The sequence below is a fragment of the Equus quagga genome, chromosome 13, assembly GCF_021613505.1.
Source record: "Equus quagga isolate Etosha38 chromosome 13, UCLA_HA_Equagga_1.0, whole genome shotgun sequence".
NCBI classification, from domain to species: domain Eukaryota; kingdom Metazoa; phylum Chordata; class Mammalia; order Perissodactyla; family Equidae; genus Equus; species Equus quagga.
This window is the reverse complement of record NC_060279.1, coordinates 67,325,538-67,348,321: the sequence shown is the minus strand read 5'-3', so window position 1 is coordinate 67,348,321 and position 22,784 is coordinate 67,325,538. Positions and strand designations below refer to the sequence as shown.

General features: G+C 46.9%; 2 protein-coding genes across 3 annotated transcripts in view; both read right to left on the bottom strand.

The window, feature by feature from the left end:
* The window catches only part of EXOSC6 (exosome component 6), a 1,621-nt gene extending 1,368 nt beyond the window's left edge, over positions 1-253 (bottom strand). Inside the window, exon 1 of the mRNA XM_046682048.1 lies at positions 4-253. Coding sequence (XP_046538004.1) covers positions 4-235 — 232 coding nt within the window. The 5' untranslated portion in view covers positions 236-253. The remainder of the gene's footprint in view (positions 1-3) is intronic.
* Positions 254-1,523: 1,270 nt separating this feature from the next.
* On the bottom strand, positions 1,524-22,784 carry AARS1 (alanyl-tRNA synthetase 1). Of its 2 annotated transcripts, XM_046682509.1 has the most exons (21): positions 22,726-22,784; positions 19,687-19,851; positions 16,877-17,065; positions 16,280-16,425; positions 13,831-14,022; positions 13,170-13,314; positions 12,654-12,799; positions 11,914-12,022; positions 11,603-11,753; positions 10,745-10,869; positions 10,163-10,307; positions 9,743-9,921; positions 8,876-8,989; positions 7,303-7,509; positions 6,611-6,795; positions 4,740-4,848; positions 3,961-4,074; positions 3,224-3,343; positions 3,009-3,095; positions 2,477-2,590; positions 1,524-2,068 (listed from the first exon to the last, which is right to left on the bottom strand). In XM_046682509.1, the coding sequence occupies exons 2-21, from the start codon at positions 19,828-19,830 to the stop codon at positions 1,883-1,885; spliced, it is 2,907 nt and encodes a 968-aa protein (XP_046538465.1). In that variant the 5' UTR covers positions 19,831-19,851; positions 22,726-22,784; the 3' UTR covers positions 1,524-1,882. The 2 variants fall into 2 exon arrangements, with proteins under 2 accessions (XP_046538465.1, XP_046538466.1); XM_046682510.1 differs by lacking the exons at positions 16,280-16,425; positions 16,877-17,065; positions 19,687-19,851; positions 22,726-22,784 and adding an exon at positions 15,188-15,252.

The window sequence follows — 22,784 nt, the reverse complement described above, 5'->3', positions numbered from 1 at the left end:
CGCCGCGCTCGCCGCCCTCGGCCTGGCGCGGACCAGACACGGCGCACAGCACCTTGGTGCCCCCCGCCTCCAGGTAGGCCGAGCCCTTGGCCTGGCTCAGCAGCCCGGCGCGCGCGTACACGGGCCGCAGCCGCGTCGGGTCGCGAGCGGCGGGCGCCTCCTCCTCGTCGGCGGCGTACAGCTGCGGCGGCTGCGACTCCTCCGGGCCGCGGATGCGGCGGTGGTCCCCGGGCATGGCGGCCCCGGGCGTGTGCGCCGCTTCCGCCCGCCCGGCCTAGCGTGCGTGCTCTTCCGCTCGCTTAAAGCCGCGCGCCCGCGCGAAGGCTGTCGGGATTGCGGAGGGCGGCGCCGCACCGCCCCCTACTGCCCTGGAGGGAGAAGGGCGAGTGCTGCCCAGCCCCTGGGCCGCAGCAAGGACGCGCAGAGCTCGATGGCTTGAGGGATGGATAGACCGACAGGCCTGCGGAAGTGGGACCTGGGCCGGCCCGGGTGACCTCTAGCCTCCTGGGCCAGGGCAATCCCAGGGCGTGTGTCTTCTGCCTTTCACTTGTGAAGGTTGTAATTATTTTAGTTTTGCAGTTACTTGTGTGACTATTTTATATGTGTTCTCCACTGCCTTGCCCAAGGGGGTAATATTTTGTCTTGTTCACTCCTGTACCCTCAGTGCCCTGGCTGGCATAAACGCCTGTAGAATAAGTGAATGGAACTGTCTCCCACACCGGATTGTGTAAGCTCTTTGTATCCCTAACACTCCTCACCTGGCACATTTCTTGTGCCTCCCCTGCCTGCTTCTCTCACACTCCGAGTGAGGACAGCCCCTCACCCCCAGGCCTGCTTGTGACAGCTGGTCTCTAATGCTTCTCCCAGTATAGACCTGCTTTTCCTTCTCCCTCCACATCAGCATGGCTGAGAGTGACCCTGGGCCCCAGGGCCAGCCTGTTGTACCCAGGGGACATGAAATCAGCCAGAGCTGGCACAAGCAACCAGTACCTTTAACCTCCCTGCACACTACTGTTTCCAAACCCAGCTGTCTTCAGACTTGGGTGAAGGTACTCAAGGCTAGGGAAGGGTCTCATGCTCACTGTCCATGTGAGGGGGTGAGGGGAGGCAACGGATGCACCCCAAATACCTCCTGTACCACAGAACACCTCTGACCCCACACCCCAACCTCAACATCACGAGGGAGGGGAAGAGGGACACAGGTCTAAGAAATGGAGCAGTTCCAAGAAAGGAGCCTCTCTGCTTCCAGTAACCCCATGGGTCATCTTCTGTTGAAGGATAAATGTTTCTCTCCATCTGACCCCGCCTGTTCTGAGGGCTACCTCCACAGACATCTTGAGGGAATCCCAGGGGCTGTTCCCAAAGTTCAGGGGTCTGGAGCTGGTCTCAGCAGAGCACTGCAACCAGAAGCCAGCCGGAGGCACAGCATTTATTCCACAGACACCCAGGGAGCCGTGGGCCATTACACGGGGGGTACCTATTAGCAGGCAGGGGGACAGGGGGTTAGGGATCACACAGCATCATCAAGTATTGCACATGGTCCTTTTATTCTCTGCAGCAAAAACGATTCCTCCCTGCAGACCCAGAGCCTTAGGTCTGCAGAAAACTATAGACACAAGCATGACAATGATAAATAGCAATCCTGGAGTAGTGGTTCTAGACAGATGGCGCTGCCATGGAGGGCTCAGGGCAGAAATGTAATGTGGGCATTGAGTCACAGGCTGGCTCCTAGGTAAGTTCCTGTTACTGCTGGGTTAGAAGAACAGATGGTGCTGTAAAGATCCCAAGAGTCAAACGTCCTTGTGGTGGATGGAGAGCTCCTGGCTGGACGGATGTATCCAGGTGGTGGGGAAACGCTTCCCAGTGGAAGCCATCCCTGCCCTCAGTTCTTCACATCTCCCAGGCGGAGCTGGGCAAAGGAAGTAGCCAGCTGCAGTGCCTCCTGCAGGCAGCCCACGTTCTTGCCTGTGGCCTGAGCGGACACATCTTTGCCACCACCCTTGCCATCCATCAGGCCTGACACCTGCTGCACCCACTCGCTGGCTTTCAGGCCCCGGTTGGCTGCATTCTGGAACACAGGAAGGGGATGTGGAAATCAGGGCAGGGGATGGGATTGAGGGAGACAGAGAGAGGGGAGAGAAAGCAAAAGGATGGAATAGACATACACCCACTCCTCTCCTGGGTGATGTGCCAGTGCTGACACAGATCCTACAGCTGGTACCATGGCCAGGATGAGGCATACTGAATGGCAAAGCCAGGAAGCAGCCAGCACAGTTAAACATATCCACCAAGGAGAGGGCCTGAGGGTAAGGGCTGCTGAAGGAGGTGACAAACAGGTGGGCAGGAGAATGGCCATGTCTAACAGGGATTGCACAGAGACATGGGTCTTGGCAAACAACAGTAAGAAAAACCAAGCTCCCTCAGAAAAGCTAGAGACACCACTTTCCACTGGCACAAGGCTGCGGGGCATTCTGACCTGGGGGACTTGACACAAGCACGTGATTTTGCCAGCTTCATTATCCACTGTGAAGAGCATGGCAGACGTCTGAGGGGAATGCGTCTTGAAGAGCTTCAAGGCTTCATTCAGGGCCTGTGGGGAGAAGCTGGTGTTGGACCATGGCCCTGGGGAGGCGGTCATGCTCTCCACAAGTGCAGCGAGTTTGTGGAGCTCAGTTCTCAGAGCGCTCCCCAACCCTCACGCTCACCCCCTTCTAAGAACAGGTGCTGGTCCCAGGAGCCTGTATGGGGAAGGACCCAAGCACAGACCTTGCCCACACTCTGCCTCTGAGGTTTGCCTTCCACCTCCAGGAGCCATAGCTCGCCAGCCACTAGATCTCTCCAGGGCTCAGCCTAACCTCAATTCCAGAGAGTGGGCCCTCAGGCAACCATTCCACTCAGAGCCACAAAGCTCACACTTCAGCCACCAAAGGGCTGATGAGACCCCAAGAAAAGGAGATAAGCAGTGGACAAGCACAGAGCAGTGTCTGGAGCCCCAGCCCCTAGGTTGCCTTGGCTGAGGCGCCGCTCTCCATCTCCAAGATGACGAGAGGCTGGTTGGGGTTGCTGTCAATGAGCTGCTTTGTCTTCTCCAACACCTGCAAGGAAGGAAGTCCAGAAGAAAGGCCTCAGGTCAAAGGCCCAGACTCCAACACCCTGACAGCAGTTTGCACAGCTTTTGCTGGGTAAATCCTCCCTTCCAGCCCCCAGCACTGCCAGGACTCACCCGCTTCTGGACATCGGCTTTGCTAGCCCGGTCTAGGTCATCCATGATCTTCTTCAGAGATTTGAGATTCTCCCGGAATTCATCCTTCTGCCACTGGGGGATGACTGCAGTGGCCAGGGCCTAGAACCGGAAACAGAATACCCTGGGTTCTGGGCTACAAGGAGCTAGGATGTGAGGCTCCAGCCAACCCAACGCTTCTGGCTTTGAATACCAAAGTCCCTGACTAGTCTGGAAGGAGAAAGAAAACAAAAACCAAAAAGGTACCCACTGGCCTTGGGAGCAGTCACTTTACGAGCAACTGCAATAGTTGTAATGAGAAGGGGTAGAAAGAAAGGGGCAGAATAAAGAGAGCTGGGATCCCCTGTAAGACCTGGCCCCAGCAGGTAGTGAACATACCTGTGATGGGCTAACAGGAAGCCCTGAATATCAACAAACACCAGGAGGCCTGGAAATAGTGGGCACCCACGGCACCTCCCCCAACTCTCAACAGCAGTGCCCACTCATGCTTGGAATGGGCGCTCCTGCCATCGGCAAGGGGGCAGCAGGAGGTTCCAGGGGCCCATAGGCCAAGATCCATGGAGCCCCCTTTGCAAGGCTGGAGGACAACAGCAGTCAGGCAAAGGCCCACTGCAGTGAGAACCAGGACCTGAGAGTTCTTCAAGAACAGGGAGTGTCTGATTCCTCAGGCCTGGGACCCGGCACTGAGGGCTTGAGGAGGGAGAGGGAGGCCGCCCTACCTCACCCAGGTCAGCAATCTCCCTCTGCACATCCTTGTTTGGCGCAGTCTGGGCTTTTACTTTGCCTTCCATGACAGAGAGAGATTTCTTCAAGCTCTCTGCTTTCCGGAGGGCCTGGGAGAGGGACATTGGGAGGGGTAAACTCCGGGTCAGGTAACTTTCAGCTTCACTACTCTGTCTGCACACAACTATGGCAAGCACTATTAATGGCAGGCTACGGAACAACACGTCCCAAGACACCAGAAGCTTCTCTTCTCTCAGGGAACAAATGTTTGCAGCCTCATGCCCCAGACAGGAGCACCTTCCTCACGCCTGACCAGCAGAAAGGCTGCACTAACTCGGGTTCAGGGGGTGACTGAGAACTCGTGAGTCAGGAGCCCTTCTTACCCCATGAACAAGCTATAGTCCCCACCGCTAGAGCAACTGTCTCCATCTTCCATGCATCTCAAACTAGGCACATACCCCTAGGGAGATGTGGGTAATTACTGGAGCACCAGAAGCCACAGCAAAACTATGGCTGACCCTCCTACACATGGATATATGATGGAGTAGATGGCAGAAGTTACATGTATTTTTCAACATTAAACATAAGATAGCTCAGAAGTCTTGTGCAGTGGTGGCTTTCTCCTGCCAGGCAGGAGTAACTGAGGACATTTTGGGGGTAGCACTGTACTTGCAATTCTGACTGCAGCAGGCACTTAGCTGTCTGCACTCTGGACTCACAGACTGGGCTCCTCGTGCTTTATTCAAATAAGCTACAAGCAGCCTGATCTGCTCACCTTCTGGGCTTCGGCACCTGTGACAGCAACAATCCTCCGGATGCCCTTGGCAATAGCTTCTTCACTCACAATCACAAACGCTCCTGCATGACTTGAGTTCTGCAGGTGCCTGAGGGCAGAACACAAAGTCTGTGGTGACCAGGAAGCCCAGGTGCCCTGGCCTCCTCACTGCACCCTGGGGGCCCTTGGCTGGGGGACACAAGCCCTGTGAAATAGTCGCTCCTGGGAAGCTCCCCCAAGGACAGTGGGGAAAGGGAATTTCAGAATACAGCTCTGGCCAGGAAGGGGAAAAGATCAGAGGAGGCCTGGGGCAGAGAGCATTGTGACACTGAGCAAGACACCACCTTTCCGAGCCTCCGTTTTCTCATGTATAAAGTGGGGATAATTCTCCCTCACAGGACTGTGGTGAAAATCAAATGAGATCAAACAAAAGTGCTTTGTAATCCCTAATACCCAATACAGTGTTACTGCTGGCGTGCTCTACATTCATGCACATTTTTAGTCGTCTTTGGTAGAACAAAAGCTATATTCTTCTATCCTTGCTCACTGGCTGAGGAAATTGGAGATTACCTTTAAAATCTTACCACAACCCCCTAAACAAATAGGTTTTATTCCCCAGTTGCTCAGAGAACCTCAAATGCTCATTAACTCTCAGTCTTTTTTTTTTTTTAAAGATTGGCACCTGAGCTAACAAGTGTTGCCAATTTTTTTTTGCTTTTTCTCCCCAAATCCCCCCAGTACATAGTTGGATATTTTAGTTGTGGGTCCTTCTAGTTGTGTCTCACAGTCATTTTGCGAGGGTGGTGTAAGGTCTTTGAAAGCTGTTTCCTGTGCTCTGAAGAGCATCGTGTCAAGAGATATTAAGGCAGAAGTGGGACTCACTGGAAGCAGTAACTCAGTTGGGCAGAGGGAGGCCTGGAACCAGATCTCTCCCCACCCTCCACATGCCCACCCGCTCCCTGCTTGTCTGAGGCCTCAGGAGGCCCTGGATGGGCTCTACCATGATCTTAAGAATGTTCTTTTCACAGGCCAGCCCCATGGCTGAGTGGTTAAGTTCACGTGCTCTGCTTTGGTGGCCCAGGGTTTCACCGGTTCGAATCCTGGGTGCGGACGGACATGGCACCGCTCATCAAGCCATGCTGAGGCAGCATCACACATGCCACAACTAGAAGGATTCACAACTATAAATACACAACTATGTACCGGAGGGCATTGGGGAGAAAAAAGGAAAAAAATAAAGAAAGAAAGAACGTTCTTTTCACTAAGCTGCTTTTGGAAGCAGGAACTTCCCAGGCCACCATGACTGTCCCAAAAAGGCCCCCAAGGGCTATGGAGGAATCTAAGTTGGCAGAAACCAGAGACTCTGCCAAGCCAAACTGCGCTGGGTCTACCGTGTGGCCTGACTCAGGTGCTCTGAGACAACGGTGAATCGCCCAGATGCTGCTCTAGTTGGCAAAGGGAGCTAAGTGAGGCCCTAGGAAGGGAAAGGGGCTAGGACCAGATGAGAAGTTCAAAGCACTCCACGGCCTTGCTGAATCCTGACTTCAGAGGCCTTCTTGTCAAGATCAGCCCAGGGAACAAGCGCAAGCAAGTGGGTGGCAAGTGTTAAGATAAGCTTTTTCACTTTCTCCTCCTAGGAAGAACAGTTCATCACAAACCCTGGAAATGTTAACGTCAGACACTGAGGGGTCTGACTGGAGCAAGAGGATGCTAAGATCTTGGGAATGTTGTTTCGCAAGTGTATTTCTGAGGAGTTCATTTCAACCTTAGAAAAATGAGAGCTATTCTAGCCTATTATGCACATCCTCCAAGGGTAATGCCAAATTAATAAAAAGCAGGTGACCCTGTCTACCGCTCCCCAAGGTACTCACGTTCCCCCACAGAACTCAACAGAAGTGAGGGAGCCAGCAGGACCAGAGGGGTCGTCCAACAGCTCCGACACTGGAACCCCAATGGAGACGACTCGCACGGGGTCAGGATAGGTTTCATCAAACACAGCCCGCAGGCCCTGGATGGCTTTAGCTGCTGCCAGGGAACAATCCTGGGTGTAGACAGGCTGCCAGGGAAAGAAGACAGAAAAAAAACCTGAGAGATCTTCTCTTGAGGTGCAGTGGGAAGCAGCAGGGAGAGTATGGTCTTGCAGGCAGGACTCTGGGTTTCTAACCACGCCTCTGCCCATTATGTATCCTGAGCCTCCTGAAATAAGGCACCAGGTGTAAAGTCAAGGGGATCAAAAGAGGAAATTTCCAACTATTTTGGTAAACTGTGGACCAAATCTTATGACAGACACGACTAGAAGAGCTCTGGTTGTTCTAAGGAGGGAGTAGAGCAAAGACCTCTCTGCGCTCCTTCCCCAGAGGCCCTAGGTCCCTCTGCTGAACACTGCCATTGCCTCCCACCCAGCACAGTTGAGAATCACTGCTTTAAGAAAATCTGTGTGCAAGACAGAATATGGTATGATGAAGTGAAAGCATCTGGAGGGCTGAGGCTCCGTGGGTAGAAAGTGATGATACAGGAAGGAGTGAGGTTCATGACCCAAGAGCTTACACATAATCCAACCTACCTTGGCTGCCTCAATCATCTCATTAGCAATCTCCTCCGCCTTCTTGATCTGCTGGGTGGACATGGCTCCCTTGGCAGTGAAGTCAAACCGAAGGCGGTCAGGAGCAACCAAGGAGCCTCTCTGGTCAGCCTCCCCAAGCACGGAGCGCAAGGCAAAGTTCAGAATGTGGGTAGCTGTATGGTTGCTCATGACAGGCCTCCGTCTGGGCTGTAAAGGACAGAGCTGGCTGCTGGAGAGGTCTGCAACAGACTGCCAGTCACCCAGTACCTGCTCTCCCCTTCTTCCGGAGTATTACAATTTAGTTGGACACGTGGCTGCCCAGAATAAAGACTACATTTCCCAGCTTCCCTTACAGCTAAGTGTGGCCATGTGGCTAAGTTCTGTTCAATGGGTTGTGAGGAGAAGTGATGCATACCCTTAAAGGGAAGGGGCATGCCCTCCCCTTCCTCTTTGCCTCTGCCTAGGACAAGAGTTGGCAAACTGTGGCCTGAGAGCCAAATCCAGCCTATTGTCCCTTTCTATAAATAGGTTTACGGGCACACGGTCACACCCATGTATTTACACATAGCCTACAGTGCTTTTGTGCTACATCAGCAGAGTGGAGTATTGTGATAGAGACTGTATGGCCTGCAAAGCCAAAAATACTTACTATCTGGCACTTGACCAAAAAAGTCTGCCAACCCCTGGCCTAGAAAACGGATCTGATAGCTACCTTCTTGGACCATGAAATCAACAGCAACACCCCACCAATAATGGCAGCGCAGGAAGCAAGGAAAAGCTGGGCCCCCTGACTGTGTAGGGGCAGAGCCTCTGTATCAGCTTAGACTTTTAACTGAGAAACACATTTCTATCTTGTTTTAAACTACTGTTACTTTGGAACTCTGTCACATGCAACAGAACCTATTTCTTAATACAGGATCCTTGGCTCCTAAAGAAGTATCTGAGGTTAACCCAGAGAAAGGCAATCCATGAAAATGAGGCTATAGGATTTCAGCTGAAATCATCGTGGTCTGACTTGGGAACATAAAGATTTAACTCTCAGTTATAGGCCTCCTAAAATTTACTCCTGCACTCTACTTACAATAATCTACTTATAATTTCACTCAGGAGTGACAATAATGATGGACCAATTTAAAGCTGAAGGAAGAGGTGAATTCCTCTCACAATGTATACGTATATCAAATGTATACATGTATACCACAATGCAGACTTTAAATATCTTAAAATTTTATATGTCAATTATAGCTCGACAAAGCTGAGTTTTTTTTTGAGGAAGATTCACCCCTGAGCTAACATCTGTTGCCAGTCTTCCTCTTTTTTTGGCTTGAGGAAGATTAGCCCTGAGCTAACATCTATGCCAGTCTTCCTCTATTCTGTTTGTAGGCTGCTGCCACAGCATGCTGACAAGTGGTGTAGGTCCATGCCCAGGATCCAAACCTGCAAACCTGGGCTGCCAAAGTGGAGGGTGCCAAACTTAACCACTATGACACAGGGCCAGCCCAAAGCTGAATTTTTTTAAAAAAGGAGATGATTACTAACCAGATCCAATGATAACCAGCATAATGCAACTCACCTCATCAATAAACAGCCGGACCTGATCCCCAACTTTCAGGTTGCCATAGATTGTTCCTATGTGTAGCACATACCCTCCACGCACCTGAGCATTCTTCACGGTAAACTCAGTTTTCTAAAGAGCCAAGGAGGAGATCAATAAATAAATAAATTCGTGTGTATATATATGTAGATAGAAAAAAATACAGAGAATGTACATGTTCTCTATATATGTAAATAAATTTAAATATATGTAAACTCTATATATGTAAATTACATATATATCAACCAAGACCGTGCATGTATATACATATATACCATCATTACTATTATATATGTTATATATACATCCACCATTACACACATATATACCATTACATATAACATATATATATACACACACACATACACACATATGCATATATACACACATAGATATATACACACACATACTCATCCCATTAAGGAGAGTCTTAGAGAATTTAAAGCCATCTCAAGGAAACTCAAAGCCCAGCAGACTATGCTCATGGTCTTTCAAGACCAGAGTCAGCAGTGGCAGAGCTAGAGGCTGAGTCTTCTACAAGGACGTCCACCTTCCACAAAGCTGCCTCTTGTTCCCGAGGAGAGGCTGGAAGAACCTAGGATCAATCTATGCAGCCTGGCTGCAAGGATCTTGCTACAAGGGGACCCAATGGCCATGAAGGCAGCAGAGTGCAAGCAGCAGCAACCTCGAGCACATAAACATTGACAAGGGAACCCAACCCAAAGATCAGCGGTATCTGCTCCCCAAGGCGGCAAGTGCTGAGGAGCCACAAAAAGCTACCCGAGTCCAGGCCCAGCCCTTGAGCAGACCCCCTCCCTGGCTAACAAGGAAGAACTGTTGGCTCACATCTTCACTGCTGTCATCAACCTTCACCAGGTAGCCTTCATCGTAGATCTGCCCTCCTTGCTCGGCATAGAAACAGGTCTTGTCCAGCACCACTCCACACTCCTGGCCCGTGGACACTTCTTCCACAAACATCTTATCCCTGCGCAGAGCCATTACTGTAGCCACTGCGCTCTCAAACACTTGATAGTAGAAGGGGGAGAAACAGGATCAATGACTTCGTCTACATATTCATAGCTGGCTTTTGCTGGATTCTATTTCTCAAACTCTCCTTAGGTTCTAATTGTCTCATTTTATTTTGGAAGCAAACCCATGAGACTCCACGAAAGAGCTTAGCACACTGGTTTTCTACCAGAGATATCCTGGGTACCTAATCTTGAGACTTATCTCTCAAAAACCTCCCAGATAAGCACAGTAACGTACCGTAGCTCCCACTGGAGTCTGAATAGTAATTATACTTTGGGGAATCGTCTGTTGCCTCCAGACCCTTTTCTCGGAGCTCTTCAATAGCATAAATGTCCAGCATAATGAGGTCTTCCCCACCAGCTCCCTTGCCCTGTGATTTCAGCTGCCAGTAAGAGAAATAGGCATAAGTTACCCTAATGTAGAAGAAAAAGAACTCTGAAGAACTCAAAATTGCTAAACTATGCCCCATGTAAAGTTCTAGAACAGGGTTTTTAATCTCAGCACTAATAATTTTTAGAAGCAGGTATTTCTTTGTTGTGAGGTGCTGTCCTGTGTATTATAGGATGTTGTGCAGCATCCCTGGCCTCTACCCACTAGGTGCCAGTAGCATCCCTCCCCTAGTTGTGAAAACCAAAAATATCTTCAGATGTTATTGCCAAATGTCCCCTTGGCGGGCTGAACTGCACCCAGCTGAGACCCACTGGTCTAGAGAAAAAGAGAATTTCAAAGACTTTAATGGAGAGAAACTCTTGCTTGCTTTGCAGTCAAGTCCTGCCTTGCTTGGTGTTAGGATTCCTGCTCACTCCCCAAATTCTTTACCTGGGCCAGTTTCCTCTCCTCTTCAAAGCCATCCATATCTACCACCAGGCCCTTCTCTTCCGCTATCAGTCCAGTGAGATCCACTGGAAACCCATAGGTGTCATAGAGGAGCCAAGCAGTGTCCCCTATACAGCACAAAGGAATTGTGTCAGAATAACATGGACAGCTCGCTTCTTTTCCAGCCCAAGCCCTTCCCAGGAGGATGATGGCAGTGACAGAAGTGATTAAAGAGACAAGGCAAGCTAGTATTGGTTCTGTGTGCTTGTCAGAAAAATCCATTAAGTCTTTTGGAATTGACCTGGAGGAATTACCACAAGAGGTCTTCTGGTAGAGTTCTGTTTCTTAATCTGAACACAAGTGCATTCAGTTTGTGAAAATTCATCAGACGTTCCCCTTATACATTACATTATACTTCAATAAAAAGTAAAAAAAAAAAAAAAATCTTTTGGAATTAATTTTCTTGTCTGGAAAAAATAAAGATGTTGCAAAATAGAATACACCATATGTTCCCATTTTTGCTTGAAAAATACACACATGCATGCACACACACCCCTACATATATTTGTTTGCAAACAGAAAAGTCCTGAATAGTTATACCTCAAACTCTTAAGAGTTGTTCCCTCTGAGAAATGAGTTTGGGAAAGAGGATTTTCCCTTTTTACTTCTGTGTTGTTGGAGTACTTTACCACAATAACGTATTACTTTTACAATTTTACTATAAACCCCATTTTACATCAAAAGCAATTTAACCAAGCTATGCTCAGCCTTTGGAGACATGAGAGTCCACTATCAAAAGGGCTTGCCTCTTCCAGAAATATGAACTGGCTTGTATGAAGAAAGGAACAAACTGGTCCTTACCAGGAATGGTCTTGCTCTCTCCCAGGCTCTGAATTTTCCTGTCCAGGATGCGACGCCCTCTGCTGAGTGTCTTGAGAAATTGCACTTCTTCTTCATTAATAATGTCCTTCACCATATCTGGGTCCTTCTTTAGCTCAGGAAATGCATCTCCCTGGCAAAGGGGAAATAGAGATGTTGGCCCAATGAAGCCAGGGACTATTCCATGACTTCTCTAAAAATTCTCATTAATGTATGAGGATGCTATCTCCCACCCTATGCCTCTTAAGGGATGTGCTTTAGTACAGAAGAGGTAAGCAGGGAAATATACCTACCAGGGACTGGACGACAACATCTACTAACGTAGCAAAGAAACCCCTGCTGGCATTGAGTTTCTCATGGGAATATCGAACAGCCCGGCGGAGAATCCGTCTCAACACATACCTGTAAGAGGCAGAACCCAGTCCCCTGCTAGACAACATTCCCTGCTGAGTGTTTTGTAGCGGTCCTTTGGAATTCTGCCCAAAGCAAGATGACCAACTTCTTGTCTTTCTTTCAGAGACTTTCTTCTATCCTAAGCCTGCTTCTTTTGCATTTCCCCAAGGTCACTAACATTAATCCCAACATAAAACTCAGTAACATACCCACAAATACGCATCAAGGATGACCTGGGGTAAGCCTGGTTTGTTTTCCTACCACATTCTGCTGACCCAGAGATGGAGGCAAGAAGTACAGACCAGATGGCTGACTTGATGCCCACAGTCCCAGGTCCTGCCTGTCAGTAATGAAGTTACCTGGGCTACTCAATACCTACCCTCACCCCGCCCCTGCTGATATCCTATCAGACAAGCTTAAATACAATCCTTATGATCCTGTACTTTAGCAGCAAAGATTTAATATAGTGGTAACTCTTTAACGTGAGCTGAAACTCCCTTCATCCCTAAAAGATTAAAGAGATCCCTTCAACTAAATAGAAGACAAAGAAAACACTAATAAAGTATGGCTTTAAGTTCCATAAAGAGTCATAAAACTTACGGCATCAGTCTTAACACTGCCCCATACACAACATACTTACCCCCGCCCCGTGTTGTCAGGTCGGCCACCATCAGCCAGTGCCACAGTGATGGTCCGAGCATGGTCAGCAAGCACCCGGTAGGCCATGTCAATACCATCAGCATCATCAGCACCAACTTTCCCAGCATATGGCCGGGCACCTGTGCCCTACAGATAAAAAGCAGAAAGCAGTTCATCAGGAAGCAGCCCTTCTGGTGTTGCCTTGCCCTGGAAGGTTCTGAGGACTGAGGGGGCATTAGGAGAAAGGATGACCCTCTTGCGACATCCTATAACCCCAAGAAAGATGACAGTAGTGGGAGTAAAGAGCATCTAGCCAGGCCCCTGCACTCAACAAATAACAGTGCCTTGAGCTCAGAGCCTCATATTATTAACAATGAAGTTGGCAGATGGTCACAGGTATGCCACATACATATTTTGCCACATACAGCTGGCAAAGTGTATGGTTATTTTATCTGTGACAGTACTGCTAAGAGTCCAGCCTGGACACCTCCACAGAAGTTTGCAATAGGACTAGTACCTTCTGAATGGCTTCAAAGTAAGGGACAAAAAGGTCAGTGTCATAGTTGGACATCTTATTCTGCAGCACAGACACCAATCGCTCCAGGCCCATCCCTGTGTCAATGCTTTTCTTGGGAAGAGGTTTCAGAACGCCATCAGTTTCCCTGCATGATCCAGAGAAAGAGGAAGTTGAAACAAGGACCCAGGCTGTACCTCTCCCTGCTGGTTAAAACTCATTTACATAGCACAGTTTGTAGGCTGTGACTATTTGCCATTTACCTCTGCCTGGTGTGGCAGGAGGAGAGGAGTAGAGGAAGAAAGGAAAGGAGAAGTACTCTGGGGTCCATTTAAGAGTGAGGCAAGTTTCAAAGAAACAAGCTTTAAAAGAGCAGTCCAAATTATAGCAAAAATGACATTACAGGAATAGCCCTTAAGCCGATATTATGTGGGATAGAACTAGTTTATAGCCTTATCCCAGAGATCAGAGGGAAAACTTGAGAAGTGAAATTTAAAGGATGTGCCATAAGAGCCCATGATGCCCTTAGTGCCTGCTTTAGTACGGCTCCTCTGTCCCCAAAGACGAGCATGACAAGACAGCCATGTGCTGAGTTCCTCTTTCTCTCCTTGGCTTGAGGAAAGGTGCTGCTCTTAGTAGGAACAGAGCAGGACTCCAAGGCCACCTGTTATACTGGATGAACACAAGGTTCCAGATCTCCAGCACATTGGGGTCATCCTGGTTGACGAGATGTGCGGCGTCCCGACCACCAATCCGGTCATAGTGGATCTCACTGCAGGGACCACATGGGCCCGTGTCACCCATCTCCCAGAAGTTGTCCTTCATGTTACCAGGGAGGATTTTGGTGTCATCTAGCCTGCACAGAGCACGGAAGATAAGCCCAGTTATAGCTACTGACAGGAATTCTGCCCAGACTTGCATCCACTGCAAAAGGAGATCCTTATGTACTTCTAGAAAGAAGGCCAACTCTTCGGCAATCACTAATGCTAAGCCTCCAGACAAATCCTACAAAAGGGGGAGAATATGATTCTTCTCAAGAGTGACTACCACAGAATACAAAATATACATATGCTCCAATCATAACTAAATAAAAATATGCAAAGATATGGACAAAGCCTAGAAAGGAACAGATAAAAATAGAAATGTTTATGCTGCATATGACCAGAATTTAAGCAAACATCTTCTTTGCAAATGTTCCTTCATTTTAAAAAATGATTATATACCAGTATAAGTGTTAAAAAAGCTGCTAATTGGGGCTGGCCCCGTGGCCGAGTGGTTAAGTTTGCGCGCTCCGCTGCAGGCGGCCCAGTGTTTCGTTGGTTCGAATCCTGGGCGCGGACATGGCACTGCTCATCAGGCCACACTGAGGCAGCATCCCACATGCCACAACTAGAAGGACCCACAATGAAGAATATACAACTATGTACTGGGGGGGCTTTGGGGAGAATAAGGAAAAAAATAAAATCTTTAAAAAAAACAAAAAAAAAGCTGCTAATTATTTAAAGTAACCTCTCTATACCCCCAATTTAGTCATCTTTTACCTTAAAATGATACCAAAAAGAAGTGAATAAGATTAAAGCATTTCTTGGGGGGCCAGCCTGGTGGCACAGTGGTTATGTGCGCACGTTCCGCTTTGGCGGCCTAGGGTTCGCTGGTTCAGATCCTGGGTGTGGACATGGCATGGCTTGGCAAGCCATGCTATGGTAGGCATCCCACATATAAAATAGAGGAAGTTGGGCACGGATGTTAGCTCAGGGCCAGTCTTCCTCAGGCAAAAGAGGAAGATTAGCAGCAGATCTTCGCTCAGGGCTAATCTTCCTCAAAAAAAAAAGAAAAGAAAAGAAAAGAAAAAGAAATTAAAAAAAAAAAGATTAAAACATTTCCAAAATATTTGACTCTACTGAAAGCTGCTAGACAACAGAGCATTCAAAAAGGATTGTGCTTGCTTGATAAACAAATTACAGATATATATAAGCCAAGTAAAACAGGATTTAAAAAGTCAAGATTAGGGGCTGGCCTACCAGCATAGTGGTTAAGTTCCTGTGCTCCGCTTCAGTGGCCCAGGGTTCATGAGTTTGGATCCTGGGCGCAGACCTACACATCGCTTATCAAGCCATGTTGTAGCAGCATCCCACGTAAAAAATAGAGGAGGACTGGCACAGATGTTAGCTTGGGGCCAACATTCCTCACCAAAAAAAATGAGTCAAGATTAGTATTTAAGTTTCACAAGTTACTACCCAAAATGTCCAAGTACATTTAGACTACAGAGTCAAACTAAGTAGGGGATTCAGACCAAGTACAAGGGGAAGCTGGATTGGAATAACATACCTGGAGTAAAAGTAATAAAAAAAAAACCAGAAGAGCTATGTACTAGTAGATAAGAGAGTTAAGTAAAAAGAACAAGAAAATGAGACAAAGACATCATGGGCATCCTAGCTATCTACAGAAGTGTATCACCCACATTCAGATTCCTCTTGAGGCAGCACTTCATGAATTCTATTTAGTTCAAAGCACAGAATACATACAGTTCATCTACCATGTTACCTTTTATGCTACATTATTTTACTTTAGAATTATACTACATTAAAAAAAAAAGACAGAAAACTCCCTGTGTCCTAGACCTGTTTGACACCATCACATTTCCATAAGAAATAAACTGCTTCATGTGAAGAACACTACTCTGTTGAGAAAGACTCACACATACACACAGGGTTACAGAAATACAAAATATGAAAAAGACCTGGAAGACTATATATGCGATATCAAACTGTTAACAATGATTAATCTTAGGGATCTTCCATTTCTTATTTTTCACATTTCTATATAGTTTGAATTTTTACGATATATGCATTATATGCATAATTTCTAAAAATATTTAAAAAACCAACAAAAAACGAGAGACTCTTTATGTTGTCTTTCAAAAACAGAATGATCAGTTAAGCATACTAAGCACCAAAGGATAATTACTCCCAGTCACCCTCATCTGCATCTCAAAAGGCACACCCCAAGATGGGCAATGGCAATGCACTCCAAGTCATAAGACCTCACCCTGGCGCTGAGTGTAGGAATCATTTTATTCCTCCATACTCTCAACATGTGAGTTGCATTCTTACCCCAAGTTTTGCCAGATCTGTTTGCACTCCAGGTCTGGTTCTAAGCCAGCTGCTTCATCCCCACCAAAGTAAGTAACATAAAGTCTTTCAATTGGAATACCAAACTCTTGGGTGAGAAGTTCCAGAGCCATCTTACATGCCAATTCCTACAAAAAGAACAAAAAGAAAGATGTGGAACATGGCCAAACCAAAATCTATTTAGTATCAGTAGAAAAAAATCCAGATCCTGGGAACACAGATACAAAACTACAATATCTTCACCATAAACTCACCTGAACTCAGGATCAATTTTTTAAAATTGAAGCATAGTTGACATACAATATCCTGTTAGTTTCAGATGTACATCAGAGCAATTCGATATTTATACATTACAAAATGATCACCACAGGATCAATTTATATAAGCTCTCCAAAGGTAAAGTGAACACATTAAATCATAGGTACTGCTTCCAGGGAGTCTTAGAATTAAATGTCTTTCACTCCTGAACCTCCTAGATGTTATTTCATATTCTAAAACAAGCAAAATTAGAACCCATTTCCTTCAGTGGATATGACCACTCTGCTCAAAATCCCAATGGATTTCCTGCTTTGAGCTTACCTTGAAGTAATCTCCAAAAGACCAGGAGCCCAACATCTCAAAGAAGGTGTGATGATAGACATCTTTTCCCACGTCGTCCAGGTCATTGTGCTTGCCCCCAGCCCGGATGCATTTCTGGGTATTGGCAGCTCTGCTCAGCTTTGCCATAGGGTGAGATGGGTCAATAGTGTTCAGGAAGATGGGTTTGAACTAAAAAAGCAAGGGAACATTTCAACTTTTAAAGAGCTGCAGGGGGGCTGGCCCCGTGGCCAAGTGGTTAAGTACGTGTACTCCGCTTCGATGGCCCAGGATTTCGCCAGTTCGAATCCTGGGCGCAGACATGGTACCACTCATTAAGCCATGCTGAGGCGGTGTCCCACACGCCACAACTAGAAGGACCCACAACTGAAAATACACAACTACGTACCTGAGTGCTTTGGGGAGAAAAAGGAAAAATTAAATTAAAAAAAAAAAAAGAGCTGCAGGTGTATCAGATGGTCACATGCTGCCAGGAAAAGACGACATATAAACTGTTCTGTTCATGATTTAATTAGCCTGGAATACAGAAACGTGTCAGAGGCAGGTGGCCCTACGAGGCTGCAGCACAGGCAGCCTACCTTGGGGCAGCTTCTCCCTGGTCTCTAATGGTCCCCACCACTGCCAATGACACCACCCGTGCAGGGGAAAGGCCGCCAGATCTGAGATAACAGCTAAAGGTTGAGGCGGTGAAACCTGTGCTTCCTCAAAAGTCTCTGACGGTCAGGGCTTACACCATCTTTCTGGAAGAACTTATTCTAAACTGACGTGCCAGCTTGGTAGTAAAGATGATAAGGAAGAAAAAATTTGAGACCTATTACAGGAGTAAAATCAGCCCAACTTAGTGAAGGACTGGGTGTGAAGGGAGATAGTTACCTTAACTTTGAGGATTTATCAAGTTATACTTTGATGTATCATTGCTATTTGTGTAACTTTGCCTTATTTTTCCCACTAGACCTGTCCAATTTGATAGCCACTAGCCACTTGTTACTATGTGAAATTAGATTAATTAAAATGAAATAATTAGTAATCAATTAAAATTTTTTAAAAATGAAAAATTCTGTTCCTTAGTCTCACTAGCTCAATAATCACACATGAGTGGTGGCTGCCACACTAGGCAGCACAGATATAGGACATTACCATCAAGGCAGAAAGTTCCTTTGGACAGTCTTGCATTAAACCATAAACTCCTTAAAAGCAAAAACTATCTTACTAATCTCTGTATATCCAGCACCTAGCACAGTAGTACCTGAAAAAGAGCAGATTCCAAATAAATACTATTTCAAAATATAAAAAAAAGCAAACAAAAAAAAGTCAATGTATTTCTGATTAAGAGAATATAGCACAAAAGTTAAGCAAATGACTGCCTGGGTTCAAATCCAAGTGCCAGCATCTACCAGCTGTATGAGCTTGGACAATCGACTTGGGCTTTCAGCGCCTCAGTGGGATGGTACAAAGGGAGGATTAAATAAGTTAATATATGTAAAAGACAGAGAACCGTGCCTGGCACATAGAAGTACCACATGCAGGCTAATAGTTACTGTTATCCAGAGAATGTTTATCAACATTCGGCTCCCATGGTTCTTCTACCAAGTACAGTCAGCACATGGGGCAGAAGACAAGCCCGTGCCTAGGTCTGCCTGAATAGAATAGAACCTTTCCATTGTTCCAGAAAACCCATCACCTTGAAACAGTCCACCTAAAATTAGTGCCCCCAATTCCAGGTGCACACAAAGGACTCACACATATAACTGAAAACATTTTTATAGTTTCATAGTTAATGTTATACAAGGTGGAAAATGTTCCCATTGCCTCTAATTTTCCATGCCAGAAAAGAGACCTGAGAGAAAAGAAAATGTCAACTTATCCCAGAGTGAGGTGCATCCTAAGGGCTGGTGGGTCCACTGGGCTAAGCAGGGTTCTCAGAGAACCACCAAAAGAAAGCCTTGAGGGCACCATCTCCCTGAATCCACTTCCAGTCGAGGAAACAGTTTTCAACGTCACAGGCATATTGACAAACTCCTTTATAAACTTCTGATGCTCCCATTATGTCAAGAGAAAACCTTCTCTCTAACAATGAAACTTTCAAATATATTTTATAGTTCAACTGCCCCAAATGCAAATCTTACTAATAACGTTTCTTCAGCAGTGGATCCAGACTGGCATTGGTGGCAATAGTTTTAAGAAAGAGGTTTAAAAAAAATCAATAAAACTGTGCATGGCCTAGAATGGGAATGAAAGCAAAGCTCTGAAAGAATCCTGAAGAACTTACTTGTTTTATTTAAAAAAAAAAAAAGGAAGAATAACAAAGAGATGAAGGAGAAGCACAACAGCTGAAGTAACAAGTCTCTTCAGGGTTCAGCAATAGTAACCCCCTTTGATTACAAGAAAACACAGCTTTTGCCTTAGGAGAAAAAAAAGGCAAACTTTACAGGCTAGACGCAGGCTATATTTTTCTTGAGAGGCATACAAATTTGATCCATGGGTATTGGGGCCTCTCACCATAACTGAAAATAATAATGGTTAATGTTTGAGTGCTTACTCAAATACTATGCTAAACACTTTTTATGCATTATTTTATTTACTCCTCACTGCAACCTAAAGGCAAGCACTAGTATTATTTCTCACTTCACAGACAAAGAAACAGAGGTTCAACGACACAAAGTAAGTTCCACAAGATCACACAGTAAGTGACAGACCCACAATTCCGTCTGACTGCAGGGGCTTGGCTTTTATCACTGCTCTGCTGCCTCCTATGTAGACGAATAGCCAAGAGGAAGGGAAAAAACCTTTACCTGGTTCATGCCCGCATTGGCAAAGAGCAAAGTGGGGTCATCCAATGGGATGGTGGCAGATGAATGAACATAGGTGTGCTCATTTCTTTTGAAGAAATCTATAAATCGCTGCCGGATTTCACTTGCTGTTAGAGTTGAGTCCATCTTGAAAGTAACCCAACAGAACTTACAAAAGAAAAAATGAAAAATTAGGGAAACTGAAACTAAGAAATACGTAGGCATTATGCAAGACTCCTGGCTTCTCAGGCCAAGTCATAGCAGGACATGGGTAAGCTGTTTGATCCTAAAACCTCTATGTTGTAATGTCCAAGGCTAAAATCATCTCAAAGCTAAACCTGCTGCACCAGCAGACTGCAGTTCCATGAGTTCCTCCTTCCCATGCCAACCTCAAGAGGTCCAATACACCATCACACCAAGTAGAGCAGGAGGTGGTTTCTTCATGTATTCATTCATTCCAAAACATGTATGGAGCATCCCCCGTGCCAGGCTCTAGGCCAGGACTTAGGAAATGGGGATAAAAACACTCCATCTTTACAGCCCAGCAGAGAAACCCAGTGGGGATGGGGGGAGGCTTGGGAGACCGGGGTCCCAGTCCTAGCTCCAAGTCCTTAAGGGAGTTACATCACTTCATCAAGAAAGGAGGGGCCCATACTAGATGACTCTAAGGACCCTTCCAGCTCTGTGTTAATTTACATGCCTAGAACTGTGCAAAGTTCCATTATCCCCAAAGCCAGGGTCTCTAGACATGGCCTGACACCTTGGGGAGGCTGCTGTCAGCAGCAGTGGACCTGGGGATGGGCCTATCTGTTCAAGGGACCATCTGCAAGTAGCAGGAACATACCTACCTCTGGCCAGCTTGAGCACCCCCAGAACCACAACTAGTAAACTGCTGCCTTCCCAGCTACTAGATTACTAGGGAGTGAGGATGTAACAGCCACACTGAGGGGTTGGAGCTCACTGAGTGAGTAAAAGGGAATCAGAAGACGCGGAAATTCAGAAATACAACAACTTTAGAATTTCAAAGCTCTTTCACACGTATTATGATTTCTCTGAGAGGCACGTTGGGGAGAAGCGACAGGCCTTGGTGGAGGTACCAATCACTGGCACGGTCCTGTAGTGCCATACAGCGCCGGGTGTCTAGAGAAAGGGGAACCATCTCTTTCACAACATTAACTAAGTGTCTAGAATTCTAGACTCAACTCTAATCTTAAATAAGTCACTTAGTCCTGAGTGTTTCCTTTTTTGTAAAAAAGTATCTACTCTGCCTACTCTATGGGCCTGTTGTGAGGCTCAAAAGCCATCCTGTATTTGGAAGCAATCTGTAAATTGGAAAGCCCTAGAGGAAACTGGAAAGCGCTAAAGGGACAGAATGGATACTATTAATTCAAGTCTCTTAACTCAAAGATTTCTTCTTTCTTATGAGGAAGATCCAACAATGATGTACACGGCGAACATAAGACTCTGACTCTCAGATTTATGTTTAACCCCAATTTCAATTGATTTATTCACAACTCAATCAACTCATTACTCAAACAAAAGCCCTCTGGGCAAAAAAGACATGAAACACTGGCTGATAGAGCCAAAGAGCCGACTAAAATTCCCACAGATGAGGACTTTATGTCCATGCTAAGGAGTTAAGGCTACGGTTTTTAGAAACTTTGTCACACCACATTCCTCTTCATCCCTTCTCATCCTGGCTCCCAGTGAATCTTAATAATGGTGGCAAAAATGAATATACGGTGCCAATTCTGACTGAGCGTGCATTGCTCCTCCTCTATATGGGCTATCTGAGGTAAATAAGCAGTTAAATTTCAAGACACGTGAATACTCCATTTTTGCTTATTCATTCAACATACTGAATGCATACTATGTGCTGGGAATCGAGTTGAATGCGAGTCCATGCCCTTAACAGGGAGACAGTCACACAGAAAAGTAACTGCAGTATGTCAAAGGCTAGGACTATCAAAAGCTGTGTCACCATCACCACGCATGCATTTATTCAATATAAATACACCGGCAGGTTGTATGAGATACAGAGGAGGGACCTCTGATGCCACTTCCCAGCAGGAGCTGAAAAGGTCTTGAGAACCTTAAATCACACTAGCGTTTGGGTTTAAGGCTCCAGCCCCAAGACCTTTCAACGTGCTCTTCGTTTGCCAGGTAAGCTGTCTACCCTACTCCCACTTTCCCTTTCCTAGTTAATTTCTCATTTTTGATACCTCAATTCCAAAGAGACTTATTAAAGGAAGACTTCTTCTTGATCGGATTCTATTTTATTCTCACAGCCCCAGGGGTCTTCCTTCATAATTTCCACATGCATTTGACAGCTCGTTTAATGCTCATCTCCCTTTCAGGCTGTAAGTTCCATCCCAGTGGGGGTCATGGCTGGTTTTTGCTCACCATTACCAGTCTATCCTCAACATCTAGCACAGTGGTTGCTGAATAAGTATTTCATGATTAGGTATGACAATCCTTTAATAGCAAATTCTGAATGAACTTAAAGCACACGAGGAAAAGCAGACTATCTGAAAGAGCAAAAGCTGGACATGATGGGGCACGCACGGTGCTTCCAGGTGGGCCTGGACCAGTATCAGTTACTTAGCTAACTTTAAGAATTGAAGGAATGGCCCACGGCGGGATTACCCCCATCGTGACCGCCCGCCCCTAGGGGATTGAAACCAGGGGAGATGAAACCTCAGCTTTGGGCGGGCAGTCAACGGCAATCGTGATTCTCCCAAAGTCCTGGTCCTCACCAAGGCCACCCGACCCGCTCCACCCCCAGCGCTCCAAGGGGCTGACAAAAGGCCACTCTCCCGGCGCCGTGTCGCGACGCGGCGGCGGCGCCCGCTCCAGCCCAGGCCTGGGCTCCCGAGGACTTGCGGGGCCTGGCCCACTGCCCGCCGCGACAGCCTCGCTTTCAAGTCCCGGGCCCAGCCGCTCTCGCGGCGTCACAGAACTCTCTGAGACCCGCCTGCGTCTCCCGAGGGTCGCCGGCCCCGACTCCTCCCTCAGAGCCCACCGCCTGCAGCCCGCGGTTACCTGCTCCCGCAGATGGGCAGCTGCACCAGCCCCACGCCACCGCCGTCCGCAACTCGCAC

Coding starts and splice junctions, on each gene's coding strand:
- AARS1 (XM_046682509.1), bottom strand. CDS start 19,830: ATGGACTCAACTCTAACAGCAAGTGAAATCCGGCAGCGATTTATAGAT. Junction 3,096..3,223: donor AAGCCGATGTCCAGAAGCGG/GTGAGTCCTGGC, acceptor CCTTCCTTGCAG/GTGTTGGAGAAGACAAAGCA. Junction 2,591..3,008: donor AGAGCGGCGCCTCAGCCAAG/GCAACCTAGGGG, acceptor TTCTCCCCACAG/GCCCTGAATGAAGCCTTGAA.